The 15,353-nt window shown below is 34.4% G+C and overlaps 1 protein-coding gene across 2 annotated transcripts in view; it reads right to left on the bottom strand.

Annotated features, from left to right (window-relative positions):
* Nucleotides 1-4,409: 4,409 nt before the first annotated feature.
* The window catches only part of WDFY2 (WD repeat and FYVE domain containing 2), a 149,131-nt gene continuing 138,187 nt past the window's right edge, over nucleotides 4,410-15,353 (bottom strand). The window contains exon 12 of one of the 2 annotated variants that reach the window (XM_051987378.1): nucleotides 4,410-6,514. In XM_051987378.1, the coding sequence (XP_051843338.1) occupies nucleotides 6,389-6,514 (126 nt within the window). In that variant the 3' untranslated portion in view covers nucleotides 4,410-6,388. Of the gene's footprint in view, nucleotides 6,515-7,474; nucleotides 14,351-15,353 lie in introns of those variants that run through there. The other variant, XM_051987379.1, reaches the window with a different exon arrangement.

Genomic DNA, 15,353 nt, shown 5'->3' with positions numbered 1-15,353 from the left:
ATTTTAAAAATTACTTTGGGTCATAGTATTAACATTTTTCCGATCTCACTGAATACAAATAGCTTATTTCAAGATAACAGCTATATCATAAACAAGTTTCTTCCTATCAAGACAAAATCTCGTTTCTTCCTTAAGGTGTTATTTGGTAATCCTCATGTCTGATACTAATTCTTTTCTTAAAGAAGGTTCTTAGTATATAGACATGTGAGGCTTTTGTGCTTTTTAGAAGTCTTCAGGCTCCTTCATTCCTTTTCCCTGAACTGAATTTTCTTATATATTTCTCTCCATTTTTTAAATCGTTTTTTACTTTTTCCTGAAAATCATCAAATATCTGAAAATGTTGATTAAATTCAGAGTTTCATTTAGTTCTTGAAAGAATTTCTTAACCAATTCATCTTCTGCACTAACTGATGATGGTGTTTAAATGGTATTTGTTTTTATGGTGGTTTTTTGGAAAATATTTACATTGCATTTCATATAAATATGCTATGTACTAATAACAATACACATTGTAAAAGAGCATTCATATTAAGTATAAAGACATACAAATAACCTAATACAGTAGATTATTCAAAAATCTTAATACAGTAAACAAAAACAGAGAAAACATTTAAAGGGTGTGCTGTTACTAAGTTGACTTGTGATAACTGTTTTAACTTAATTTTAACTTATTTTTAGATCTTTATGACCCCAGACCAATGTTTAAATTCTACATTAACATCACTTTACAATTTAAACTAGTTTTGTTAAATTGACTTTGTCTAATACCTTCTCATTTTTCAAGCACATAATACCCTGTTCAATCTTGCCCTATCTTCTGAACCTTCTCCTTCTGGCTCTCCTTTGCTTTTTAACAGTAGAGGTATATGTGATTACTAAGTTGCTTTTAATTAACTCCTCCGGCTTTCTCTGAGAGGATGACTCAACAATCCAGCTTTTTAAGCCAACCATACTATTTTACGCCACCAACAATACATCTTAATAGTCTCCTTGTAATATAGGAGAAATTTTCTTTTTTCTGTTTGTTGAGCAGAGATTCTTAGTAGAAGATGGAGATGTCTACATGAATCTTCTGATGAACTAAGTATTTACAAGCCAAATGAGTAGCAGTGAGATCGTATATTCCACAGCTCCCAAGACTATGATATTGGGGGATAGGATAATAAATAAAAAGTTCTCTCTTGGGAAAGGCAAGATAGTAAACAGAGCACTTAATAAGCTGCCACTATAAAAGTACTGAGTGGGGGGAGGAGACAAGTGTTTATTAAGCACTTAGTTTGTGTTAAGACATCCTATTAAGCACTTTACAATCATTATCTCATTGTTCCTCACAACAACCTTGTAGTTATGATTATTAACCCCATTTTACAGTTGAAGAAACTAAGGCATAGAAAAGTTTGACTAATTTGTCCTTAGCATACAGTTAGTATACTTCTGAGGTCAGATTTAAATTCAGTTCTTTCTGACTCCTCACACAGCCCTCTAGCCATTGTGCCATCTTGGTGCCTCAGAATCACTTACAGTTTTATGATTTTCCTTTTAATACATTTTCTCTAAAGGTATATTAAACTATAAGGTGAGTGTGTTCTTTTAAAGTCATATGGACTGAAGAAATCTTAATGGGAAATGAAAAAGAAATAGATTCTTCTGTAGAAAATTATGATCAAAATAAAATGAAAAATTCATGAAATATGAATTATTTTTACATAAAAAAACCATAGACAAAATGTAAAGGATAGGGTTGGAGTCTAGGAGGAGCAAGTGTTTACTGAATTTATCCTATAAAATTTAGCAGTCAGAAACATCTATTTTCACTTAATCAAAGGATTATAACAATCCTTGGAACACTTTGCAGCTCTACAAATAAACTCCACTGCTCCATACTTTTTATATGGTACCACAAAATCCTCATTTCATTAAAATAACTTCATCATTTAACATGACCCAAGAACAGACTTCACAAAGGACAATAATTTTCTTAGAATGGTATGCTTATCTTGCTTATCCTGGGATTGAATGAAACAATACAATCTTATCAGGAGGCCAGGAAAGATACTTTTATAAAAGCACAATGTAGGAAATGGTTAAAATCAAGACAAAAAGTGAAAAATAAAAATAGATTAGGGGTTCTGATGGGACTCTTCCCCATTTTAGAAACTTAACCTCTTCTTCCAGAAGCAGCTATTATTTTGGAGACCAGTATTCCAAGCCATTCATTTCTCAACAAAGTGTCCTAAACTTCAAGTACACCATAGACTTTTGATCTTCCTATTTTTTTTCTGTAATTTAGAAATATTTAAGTAAACATCATAGTGAATCTCCCCAGAAATGATCAAACCCAAGAATAACAAGGATAAAAATTGTTGTTGTTGTTTTTTATTGTTATTATTTAAAGCCATATTTTGGAACTAGAAAGTCAAGCCCTTACTTTTAAAAAAAATGTTTTTATTAATATTTTGGTTTTTTAAATATCAGCACAGTATTCCATGTATTCCTCCCCCATCCTTCCCCTTTGCTTCAACAGAGCCTTATTATGTATAAAATAGTACTTTTGGAGAGGAAATAAAGCACAGCTGATCAGTATGTTGAAAAAGTCCAAAAACATATGCAATGTCTAACACCTGTGAACCTCACACTTTGATTAAAAAAAAAGTAGGTTGGGGATATCTTCTCAGATCTCTGCATTTGTCCTGCTTGATCATTATAATTGTTATATTTGCCTATTTTTAGTGTGCCACTTTTATTTCCATTTATACTGTTTTAATTACTGTGTATATTGATTTTTTGGTTTTGCTTTACTCAGTTCACAAAAAACTTGCCATACTTCTACTGTATTCATCACACACATTATCTCATAAACACAGTAGTATTATTCCATTATATTCATGCACTGCAATTTGTTGCCCGATTGATGGGCATTGATTTTGTTTCAAATTATTAGCTATTGCCCAAAGTGCTTCTTTAGTATTTTGGAGTATTTTTCTTCTCAAAGGCTTCCTTGGCATATGAAACTCAGTTATGGATAGACTCTTACTTTCAGTGATAACCTATTATTTCATAGACAATCTGACCTCAAGAACAGAGAGTTTAGTTGTGGGCTAGCCCGCTAATGAACTAACAAGACTACTCTTGAAGTGATCTTTCCTCCCAATTAAGGGATCCATAATGTCAATATTCACTACAAAGTCCACAAGGATTTTTATTTGAGTCAGATTATAAACTCACAAGCCTTTACATAGATGTAAACTAATGGAGGGAAGTAGCAAATCTTTCTTCTATTTTATAGATTAAAACAAAAACAACCAAAAAACAACAACCAGAGACTCGGGGAAGTCAAGGAAAAGATTCACTGGCATTAGATTTTTAGTCAATAGTAAATTCTGTTCTCTAGTCACCTTATTTGACAGTTGGTATTTATGCCTTTCTACTGAACAATCATTAGTATAAATAACAAAAGAATGAGAAAGCTTATGTAAATATAGTAGAAGCAGCAGCAGAACAATACTGACTAGAATGCCAGACTTGAATTTAGAAAAACCTGAGTGTATGACCCTGGGCAAGTTAAAGTCACTTAATGTTTCCAAATCACACTTTTCTCACCTCTTTTCTGTTCTGAGTGAAGGCATTGGAGCAGGATAGCTGAGACCTAATAGTCAGATCACATGAGGACATGAACTCAGTGGGCCAATGTCATGAAGGAACTGTGTTAAGAGTGAGCTTACTTTGTCTAATGACTAAGGTTGAATAAGGAAGAATGTCCCTGAAGTGTTAGAGAAAAATATTTACATTTTGTTCTTGATATAACTTCAAAATAAATCTCTTTGTAAAAGGTAATTGATGAAACTTTTGATCCAGCAGTGTCACCACTGGGTTTGTATTTCAAAGAGATCATAATAGGGGAGGAAGGACGCACATGTGCAAAAATGTTTGCAATAGCTCTTTTTCCAGTGGCAAGGAATTAAAAATTGAGTAGGGAGTGGCTTGACTAAGTTACAGTACATGAAGGTAATGGAATACTATTATTGTTTTATAAGAAATGATGAGCAGGCAGGTTTCAGAAAAATCTTGACTTAAATGAACTTATGCTGAATGAAGTGAGAACCAAAATATTGTACATAATAATAGCAAGATTATGTGATGATCAACTATGCGAGACTTAGCAATACATTGACCTAGAACAATTTTGATAGACTTGAGATGGATGCCATCTGCATCCAGAGTGACAATTTTGGAAACTCAATGTGGATTGAAACATACTATTTTTTAACCTTTCTTTGGTTTGCTTTTTCTTTCTCATGATTTTTCTTTTATTCTGATTTTTCTTTCACAACATAACTAATATGGAAATGTTTAAAATGATTGTACATATATAATCTATATACCATAATCTTTCTTGAGAAGAGGGGAGATAGAAAAAAATTTCAGAACTCAAAATCTAACAAAAACAGTGTTGAAAACTATCTTTACATGTAATTGGAAAAATAACAGACTACTGAGAAAAAGGATAATTGATGTTAAATTTGGGATGCTGGCATCTAATAGCAAGGGGAACCTAGCCAGGGGTGACTTAATCTATGATTGAGAAGACACCCTAACAAACCCCTGAGATAGGATAGAACCGAGGGGCAAATGTAGCATTCCTGACTCTTTAAGAATGAGTCAAAGTACATTTGTCGCATAAGGTTCAATTGAAACAATGCATGTAAATCCCTTTGCAAATCTTAAAGCATTATATAAATACAAACTATTATGAATGACAAAAAAAGCATTTATTAATCACTTATTATGCACCAGCTAAAAGAAAGGCAGTTCTAGTTCTTAGGGAGTTTCCATGCTAATAAGGAAAGACAACAGAGAAAAAGAGCATAACAGTAGAGCATTGGTTGATGGATTTCTTCCAAGAATGGCAGTATTGGCTGAGATATTGTCCCTCCAGCTGGAATTTGGAAAAGATGGGAAGGTCACATGGGCAACATCTCCAAGGCAAAATTTGAAACCAGGTCATTTGAGTACTAGTGTTTTCCTCACCACACCTGATTACTGAAGGTCTTTTAGGTACTTAAAGGTAAAGACTAGGTCTTGTTTTATGGGTTGCATGGAGGATTAGGCAGGAAGTGAGCCAGAGACTGGCATACAAGCAGACTAGTCTTTTGGTTGTCCTTGAAGATAGAATACACCTGAAGGCTACCCCCCTTATATCACTGTATCTATCTTTCCTATATCCTTCAATTCCACTCTTTTCTGTGACTCTCCACATCTATGGGAGTTACTGTCTCCTCCCTCTGCTTTGAACTTCTGAAGCACTTTTGGCCAGAATCTTGAAACTTGAGAATCTAATACTATTTGATCTATCCACAAATCTCTATTGAACAAACAAGTACCCCACCCTATAAATTCCCTAAATGAAAGGAGCAGTGGCAGTCCTCTTTATAAGATTATAATATGGAGAGTTAAAGGTCACCCATGAAAAACAGAGAACAAAAGGAGAAATGTAAGTATCAAGTGATTGTTTATATGGAAGAGGGACAAGATGCTCTGCGTGGTCCTAAAAGGTAAACCAGGAGCTATGTTCAATACAGGGGACAGGAGCCAGACCTGTTTTCATTAATGCTAATTAAAATTTTAATTATATTTATACATAATTAAATAATGTTAATGGAGAATTCCTAGGAGAGAAAACAGGCTTTAAAAGGCTGGCAGTTCCTTTGCTACTTGGATTTACAGAGGTTGCCTCCTCAGTCAATGAGCGGACACTTATTAAGTATTGATACTATATGCCAACCACTATTTTATGCATTTTGGATGCAAAGAAAGGCAAAACAAAACAAAACAGGAAAAACAAAGCCTTTAAGGAGCATCATTCTAATGGGGAAACAAATAAGTTGGCTCAGACAAAGCCATACAGAGTCATCTGAAAGGAAGCCAAGGTAGATCTAAAGAATGTGGACTTTGAATGTGGGTGTTAAAGCCAGGGATACAGAGAGCCCTCAGAGGCTAAAACTGACTTTTTGTGATGGAAAAGAATTGGAAAATTGACGGAAGCCTATGAACTGGGGAATGACTGAACAAATTGTGGTATATGAAGGCAATAGAATACAATTGTTTTATAAGAAATGATGACAGGCAAATTTCAGAAAAACCTGAGAAAATTTACATGAACTGATACTGAGTGAGGTGAGCAAAACCAGAACATTGTACCAGAGTTGTGAATAAATCAAATGGTATTAGATTCTCAATTTTCAAGTCTCTGGTCAAAAGTGCTTCAGAAGTTCAGAGGAGAGGGAGGAGACAGTAACTCCAACATTGTGAGATGATCAACTATGACAGACTTGGCTCTTCTTAGCAATGCAATGATCCAGAACAATTCCAAGACTCGTGATAGAAAATTCTATTCACATCCAGAGAAAAATACAATAGAGTCTGAATGTAGATTGAGGTATATACTATTTTCATTTTTTTCTTTCTCGTGGCTTTTCCCTTTTGTTCCGATTCTTCTTTTATGATGGCTTACCATCTTGGAAGGGAAAAAAGAAACTGAAATCAAAATCTTATACAAGTAAATATTGGTGGGGGAAAAACAATGTTTTAAAAAAAATTGATTTGCTGTATAGAATACAGATCTTCTGGGATTCATAGTTAGCTGTTCAACCCTAAGTCACCTTGTGAACTAGAGAGTTTCCCATCAGAATAATCAAGAAAAGATGGAGAGGAAGGATGACTACTTTCAGATGGGATTCATACTTTAAAAGATGATTTGGGGGCAGTAAAGTAGAACACTAGCCCTGAAGTAACTAGTATGAGAATTCAGATCTGGCCTTGGACATTTATTAGCTGTGTGTCCTTAGGCAAGTCATTTAACCCTGATTGCCTCAAAAAAAAAAAAAAAAAAAAAAAAAAAAAGCCTAAAGCATCTTGAGCTAACTTCTAGCTCTAAGGCTCTATAGCAATGTCTCAGTGCATTAATTTCTTTTCCCATAGATTATATGAATTTTTGTGGGAGAAACATTTATTAAGTGGGTATTTTTTATGCTTGTACTATTATCACAATTTCTGTATGCTTGGCAGATTTTCAGACATCAGTTCATAGAAAGGAATTTTAGAGAATTAGTTCATGGCCCTTAGTTTTATATGAGGAAAATGCTATCCAGAGTTTAAACTCAGTCAGGTTTCAAATACAGGTTTTTTGAGCCCACTCTTTTTTGCCAAGATTTATCAGTTAATGGGTAAATAAAGAAAAGACAAAGAATATGTCTGTCATGATCTTATCCCTCTGGACTGGAAGAAGAACACCTCATCTTGGCCTCTAGACCCTCCTGTTACAGGAATCTGCTGACCTGATTCAATCTCACTTCAATTGTATACCTCAGCCATAGCTGTCCCTCTGAAAGTACCAATTTCCAAAGTTATCAAAAACACTGAAGTGTTTCATGGAATAGCCCATGCTCGTAACTTCAACCACAATACAAGTACAGGATTAAGGGTAAAGGAAGGTTTCATAAAAGTTTATTTTAGAACCATGGAGGCATCTTTTCAATGAGTCCTTTACATCATTTAATGAACAAACATACATTTGAGATACATGGCAGAGGGCAGAGGAAAGGGAGTAGGGGGAAAACCACCATACCATTCTGTAGTATTTTATCTTATTAGATATAGTATTTAACTTAAGAAATTTTAATCTTTATCATTTTATCACATAGAACAGAGATCTCTTGAAGATAATGTTACAATGACTATCTCCAAGCAGATGGCAAGATCTGGTTGCTGAGGATTTAAAAAAAAAATGTATTTCATTCTCATATCCAGAGCAAAGAGTAGATAGAGGGTTTAAAAATAAACCAACATTCAAGAGATTTGCTCCAACTTTCATATTTATTACATTTTTAAATTGAAATTCATAGAGAACTTCCTCATTTTAAAAGAGGAGCCTAAATAAAATAGGGCTATTGCAACCAATTACAGATCTGTACCATAGAAGCTGATGGGGTAATACAGAAAAGCAGGTGCCATGTTCTTGACTACAGCAAGTAAGAAGCAGGTTTTCACTAGGCCAAGTACTTTCCAAGTTGTACAGTATATAATAAGTTTTGAACTCCTAATAACATTTTTCTTTTGCAAAAGGACAACAATTACACTGAAAAATATATTCTTAAACATGTAATATCAATAACATAAAACATAACTGAAAATGTAATGGTTAAAAGAAACAAGTGTTTTGGTCCATACATCACGTTGGTGTGTTCTAGTGCCACAAAGTGCCTTTATCATTTAATAACAAAATATATAAATGCAAATATAAGCAAATCATTTTCCCTTTTATATTAGTAATAGCTTCCGATTCTTTTATTAGAGGAGAAAAAAAGTCTAATGTCAAGACCTGATTCTGAATTATATAAGCTTCCTTGTTTCTAATATGTTCATCAAATCAATATGTAATTTCAATCATTTTTTCCTAAGCAAGTCTCATTTGCTTATGATTCTGACCCAAATGAACAAACATTTGTTTTTCCCAACATAAAAGGCACTGTGCTAAGTGCTAGGGATATACACAACAAAAGTCTCTGAATTCAAGGAACTTACCCAATGGAAAAGAATACAGCAAGATTTACACAAAAAGGTGTGATACAAGATGGAAGGTGATGAGGGAGATGAACAAAAAGGAATACTTGGAATATCTTCACTATCCTCATTATCTCACCTTTCCATAATAAAATATCCATGTAGGTATACATAAAAAATAGACAGTGCTTTCGTGGAATTTGATAGAGGAAACTTAAGAGAGAATGGTCTTCTCTCATTTATCTGGCTTAAGCCTTGCAGATAATCACTTGCCTAGTTGGTGTTGGCTGTCTTATAAGCCCAGTGATGAACATGAATTCTGCTGATTGTACTAATTTTGAATAGCCATGGCAGAAACAGTGATGTTAAAAACAATTGCATGGTTTGTTAAATTTTGAGTTCTCTGCAAGGCTGAGATGAGGTTTAAAAATAAAGATGATTTATAAAATACTTAGCATTAGAAATAGAAGGCAAAATTAGTCTATGGCCAAAATGGAACGAGGGCTGTGTTGATAATAAAGGAAAAAAATAAAGGAAAAAAAATGGCATTTTGGAAACCCTGCAGGGCTAAATTTCTTTCTCTCTCTCTCTCGAAAAAAAGGACCCTAATTTGCCTTGACTTGTGTGATTACATTGAGGGTTCATCTAATTCCCCTCTGAAAATGTTCTAAAGATGGAATGCTTCAGCTGCTGGCATACATACCGAAAGACTTAGCTGTGGTAGACACAGCACATAGTTAGACATTAACATAAGGCCATGTGTACTTTGACAGAATTGGATTGTAAAGAGCCCTCTTGTTCTCTCCAGCAAGCTTGCAGCCTTGATCTCCCAAAGGTCTTGGAATACAAATAGGAAGCAGTGTCTTGAGGGTGCTCCCAGGATGAAGGAAGGAATGGTGGACAGATCCTAAAGACCAATTTGAACTTAATAGGTAAATTCCTCAAGGACAAATACAGGTAGAAGGTAGTGTTCTATAGCCATCCTATGTACCAATGCCTGGGTCAGATACTCTGAGAATACCCAATACTTAGTAAATAATGAGTCAAGGAAACTAGGGGCCATTTCAAGTCAACAATTTCAGGCATTTACAAAGGAAAGGAAGCCCCGAGATGAGAAGAAGAGAGGCTTTCAATTGGAATGCTATGAGTGATCAACTAAACTCCTTTCAAAGCATAAAGCATTGGGAGCAATGTTTCGCCTTATTCTCTTAACTCCCTAAAAATCAGTGTTCTAAAAGTAAAAATGTATAGTGTTCCAGGAATATGCAGGATATCCCCAAAGTCTTTAGTGCATTTTTAAGCTTTTGAAGATTAAAAGTACCTAACCCTTTTGGAAGATCCTATATTTTTTGGCACTTTACACTAATAAGATTGTCATTAAATGGGCAGATCATTTTTAAGAGTTAATTTTATTCTTGTTTCTCCCATTCAGGCTGCTGAATCCTTGCTTGCTTTCACTCTTTTAAAGAAAATATGGGCACTTGCATATGGGCACACATATACATACACCACAAACTGCCATAAAGGAGACAAAAATGAAAAATTAGTTAGGTCTGCATGAAAAATGTAAACTGTTGGCAAAAAGAATTAATTTCCAGTATTTTAAGATGTAAACCTTTGTGACACAATCATTTATTCATATACAAATGAAAGGCAATTGTGATAGTGGATAGACAGCAAACCTCAGAGTTAGGGAGAGCAGGATTCAAACATTGCTCATGACAGCTGTATGACATAAATCACTCTACCTTTCAAATGCTCTAGGCAACTTTCCAAGCCTATAAGTTGAGTTGTGAAAGTATTGTCTATCTCACTCACTCGGGATTTTCCTGTACGAATGGAATCACAAGTTCAGTCTTTCTATCTTTTAAAAGATTACAATGTGATACAAATCAGGGAAATCTCATCTAATGAACTAATTTACTTCTCTTAGGCAAAATTAGGACAACTAACAAAATGAGCTCTAGCAAAAAAAAAAATTATTTTTGAAAACTTGAGGCTTCGAAAGAATGGATGTGTAGTTGAGTAGGAAGATATCTAACAAGAAAGATCAGCCCCATTGAAATGGGCTCTTCACATTCAGTAATCAGAAAAATAATATGACAGATATACTTGTGTGCACCTGAATTCCCTCCCTCAATTCTGACTTTCTGATGCTGAGGCATTTGACAAGGAAATATGCAGACCTGCAACAAATACCCTATTATTCTAAATTCACCAACCTGTTGACTCATAACCAGAGGTGGTGACAGAAGGTATATCAAATATACTTTGTGGGAAAGAACTCAGAACCTAGGTGGTATGATCCTTCTTATCCACTAGTGGCTTGTTTAGAGACTTCCAAATCACTCAAGAGTTTGTTATTCCAGGTGATATTCACAGGAATTAACAGTTCCCCCAGAGATCTCCTGATGTATCCCCTACCCCTATCCCTTCCTACCCATCAGGCTCTCCTACCAGAACAAAGTCCTCATTATTGGTTTGTGTGACATGATTGAGATGTACTTTGCTTGAGGGTGGGGCTTCTCGGAACCTCTTAAGGTCCTTTCCAGTTCTGATATTCAAAGATTCATATAAGAATATTACAGGAAAAAAGTATGGCATTTTAAAAGCCAATCAGAAAGACTGGTTGTTCAGGCAAAGAAACAAAACAAGCCTTTAAGTTTTACTTTATCGGAAACTAATTTTTTTTTTTTTTTTTTAGTATTACGGTAGAGTTGCTGCATGTTGTGATTATAATTTCTAAGAAGTAAATGAAAGAAAGGGTGGGTACTTATTAGGTCATTATGTATGAGAGAGAGAGAGAGAGAACAAAATTTTATGTTGTTATAGTAACTCCTTTTTGGATATGAGTTGGATTAGATGGCCACTCTAAAAATTCTGTGAAATCATCATAATTTCCTGTTTTCAAAAAATATCCAGTTTATGTAAAACTTTCAGCTCCCAAGAGGAACAAATATAAAGGCAAGCCAAATGGACAATAATTCAAAAGGAAGCTCAAGAAAAATAGGCAAAGTCTCCACAGAGAAAGCAAGAGGCTGGTGCCAGCTTCCAAATCTGACTAACAGAAACTTTCACTTTCAGAAAGTGCCTGGTGGAGAAACGTGGCACAGAGAATTTTCTCTGTTAGTTGCCAGAAAAGGGTATAGAAACACAATTTTAAAATTAAGGCATTCACAGAGTTTCCAGGATAACCACTTCATACGCCTAAACTATGTTTGCTGAATCCAATTGACCTGAGGGACACTCAGACAAGAGAAGGGAAAAACAATTCAGTGAATGCTTAGAAACATCACACTACTTTTTTTTTTGTTGTTGTTGTTTTGTTTTTTTTAAAGCAAAACTCCTACCACTTATGAAACTTGAAAATGCCTTGACTGGCTTTAAACTATGAGCAAATCTTTGGGCTTGGATAGAAATGTGGTATTGAAAAGACTTGTTAAAGGCTTTTGAATATAGACATCCATGCAGAGAAATCACGTTTGAGGCAAATGCCAGTAAGCTAAAAGAATCACGTGCGATCCCAGAGGAGTGCAAATATTTGTCCAATGAGATTTTGGCTCAGTTGGAAAACGTGTGCATAGGCCTGATGGGCACTTGCTCCATCAATTCCTTAATACTATATTTCCCTTTTCTTGTACTGGCCAGAATGTGAAGAGGAAGAAGACAAAATAGAGCTAGAAGTCTTCTATTCATTTCTGTGGATCCCTTCTACCTTTCAGTACTTAGAAATTTTTATTAGTAATAAGGTAATGCAATCCAAGCATATACTATACATATAGACAGACTATAGACATTTGAATATTTTAAAAATTTTAACATCATAAAAATTAGAACATGAGACAGACATGCAGAAGACATTCAAAACAGTGATTATAGCAGCTATTGATAGCAAGGAGAGAATTTGGGGGAGATAAAAATGTTAAGTGATTATGTTCCTTAGGATATTTTTGTCCTATGTATACTTTTGGGGGAATGTGAGGGATTGAGTTATAATAACCTGGGAATACTCTCCTAGTGCTTTATTAAAGTTTCTTGCTTATAAGCATAAATTTTCAATTTAATAAGGCAATGAACAGTGTTATTTTCCCCAAGACCTCTTGGGCTATCATAACCACCATCAAGTTATTGAAGAGGTCACCGAACCAGGAAGCAGAGTTTGCCATTATGAAGGCCTGGTTTTCTAGTTTGGTGCTAATCACTAGGCATAAAACCAAGAAGAGGGAAAAATAAATGATAAAAATAAGTCTACTGTATCATAAAACTTTTTGCTTTCTAGAAAGAAGGAAATTAAGAGACATTTTCTATTTCTCTCCAACCCCCAATATCCTTTGAAAAAAGCTCCCAAACTTAGATATGTACAAGGTATCATGAAAAATAAGAGCATGGTGGAAATGAAGTTTTTCCTAAAAGAGAATAAAAAAGTAAATTTTCTAGATAAGAAACAAGCAAATGTTTTAAGCTCTATAGGAGGAAAGGCATTGTTTCTCCTTGTCACATCTAGAAAAGCTGACAATTTTCCCTGGCAGGGTTTTATTCCATTTCTTTTAGAGTTCAAAATGAAAGTTTAAAAAAAAAAAAAAAAAAGAAAAGAAAAGAAAAGAAAAAAGAAAAAAACTACACCATAACAGGCAGGCCATTTTGGTTCTCTTTAAAAAGCATTATTTTACATTTCATTTAAAAAGTTAGTTTTTTCCAAAAGGAAAATAGCAGGAGAAAGCAGATTTCTATCATACCAAGTGTCTCAAGGAATATATCATTTAAGTATGCAGGGAATCTGGAGCAATTTTATTAATTTTTTTTTCTTAATGCATAGTTTGAATAGGAAAAAAAAAAGAAGAGACTTAATTAAAAATTTATACACATGAATGCATTTAAGTTCATAAGTAACACATAACGAAGAAACAATTACTTTTGCAAACATGTGTTTTGGTGAAACCTGAGAGAGGCCTGTCACTAAAATTTCCTTTAAAATAGCTTGTGCGGTTCCAGCTGAGTTCAGATGAACACAGATGCTAATGGGAGATTCTCTCAACTGTAATTACCAACTTCTTGGTCATCTTTTAGATAGCTGTGGAGCAGCTTAACATTGTTTTTAGGAGAAGCAGTGGGAAGGCAGGAAAAACTCCCATTTTTTTTCTGGGGTCCAGGAAACCAGAAAGGTTGATTTCTCTTAGATAAAGACTGGATGGACGCAAGCACTGCTGCTTAGCTCCTTCAAAAAGTCTGTCAATCTTCACAGATGTCTCCGCTGAATTGGGGATGAACCCAGAAATAGCAACAATAAATAGCTTTAAATACATTCATTCTGGTGAGGTAAAAGTGATGCTGAGTATGTGGTAGGATATATCTTGGAGTGGGGAAGAGGAGCAACAAAGACCACACCCAACCCTGAAAAGACACCTCCTTCACTTCTTCAATACAAAGCAGCAAGAACAAGTAAGTGTTGAAAAATTAAAAACTAAACATCCATCCCACATGATTTTTCCCCCAGACAAACTCAGAACAATTGTAGCATGGCCAGATTGTACAAATCATTTGCTTAAAAAAATATTTTTTTCTATTGTGTGAACAAGTTGAAATAAGAGTCTCCTTACTAGTGTTTGCCCCATACTGGCGGATGGCTTAAAAACTAACAAGATTTTTTAGTCTCTCTCTTACTGCCCACAGTACTCAGCTTTACTTTTATCTTCCTGAACAATTTGGGTTACAGTGACCGTTGCTTCCAGAAATACTGTTTTTTGGGTTCTGGAAAACACCATCATGATACAACTGGTGTCATATCCCACAACTGTCAAAAAGAAGAAAAAGAGATTTCATGTAATAAACTACAGTTTTACTGAGTTATCTGAAATATTTAAGTTATGTAACATTTATATAATAGTAATAACAGTAACATTTATATAGTATATTAACTATGTGCCAGGCACTCCTCTAAAAGCTTTGCAATATTATATTTTATATTAATACATCAATAAATTTTATTAATATCTGAATAACAAAAGTTTCTAAGAATTTAATCCTATACTTCCTACCCCTTCCACCCTATTTCTCCTCCACAAAAAAAAAAAAAAAAAAAAAAAGCAGAATGGTGAATTGGAGAGAACAATGTACTTAAACAATAAGAAGATCTGGGTTTGAATGCTAACACTGTTATTAGCTAGATGTTCTTAAGTCAGTCACTTCATTTTTCTGAACTCAGTTCCCATACTTGTGTGTTCTTATGTAATTCTAAATTCTTTTGCTTCCTCTAGGTCTTTACATTTAAGAACTAAATCAAACTACAAAAATATAATTCTCAATCAAATAGGAATAAGTAACAAGATTTGTTTTCTTCCACAATCAGTTTAGTACAAGAAAAAACCATGACCAAAAATAGAAATTTAGACAATGAGGGTTAATTGACTTTCCTAGTCACACAGCTAATAAATATCAAGTGTTTGAGGCCAGATTTGAACTCAGATTAGATCCCACCATTTCAAGGATTCTCCAGTGCTGTTATCCATGACCACTGGTCTTTTGATTCTCAGGAAAAAAGGTACAGGGATGATATAAATGAGCAACCCGTTAGTTTTTTAAAGATGGGAACTGCTTTGTTTTTAGGGCCTGGGAAGCCCTTAGGACAATAAAATTACTTAAAGGTATTGGACTGCTATTATGAAAACCAATAGTTTTATTAACTTACTTGTCTCCCACAACAGCCTTGTTGAGGCATGTAGCACAAGGTTAAATATAATTCCTATTTTAAAGGTAAAGAATTGGTTTGTTGTGATTCAGTCACATTTCAGCTATCC

The sequence above is a fragment of the Antechinus flavipes genome, chromosome 3 (assembly GCF_016432865.1).
Source record: "Antechinus flavipes isolate AdamAnt ecotype Samford, QLD, Australia chromosome 3, AdamAnt_v2, whole genome shotgun sequence".
Lineage (NCBI taxonomy): Eukaryota > Metazoa > Chordata > Mammalia > Dasyuromorphia > Dasyuridae > Antechinus > Antechinus flavipes.
This window is presented reverse-complemented; position numbering and strand designations above follow the sequence as displayed.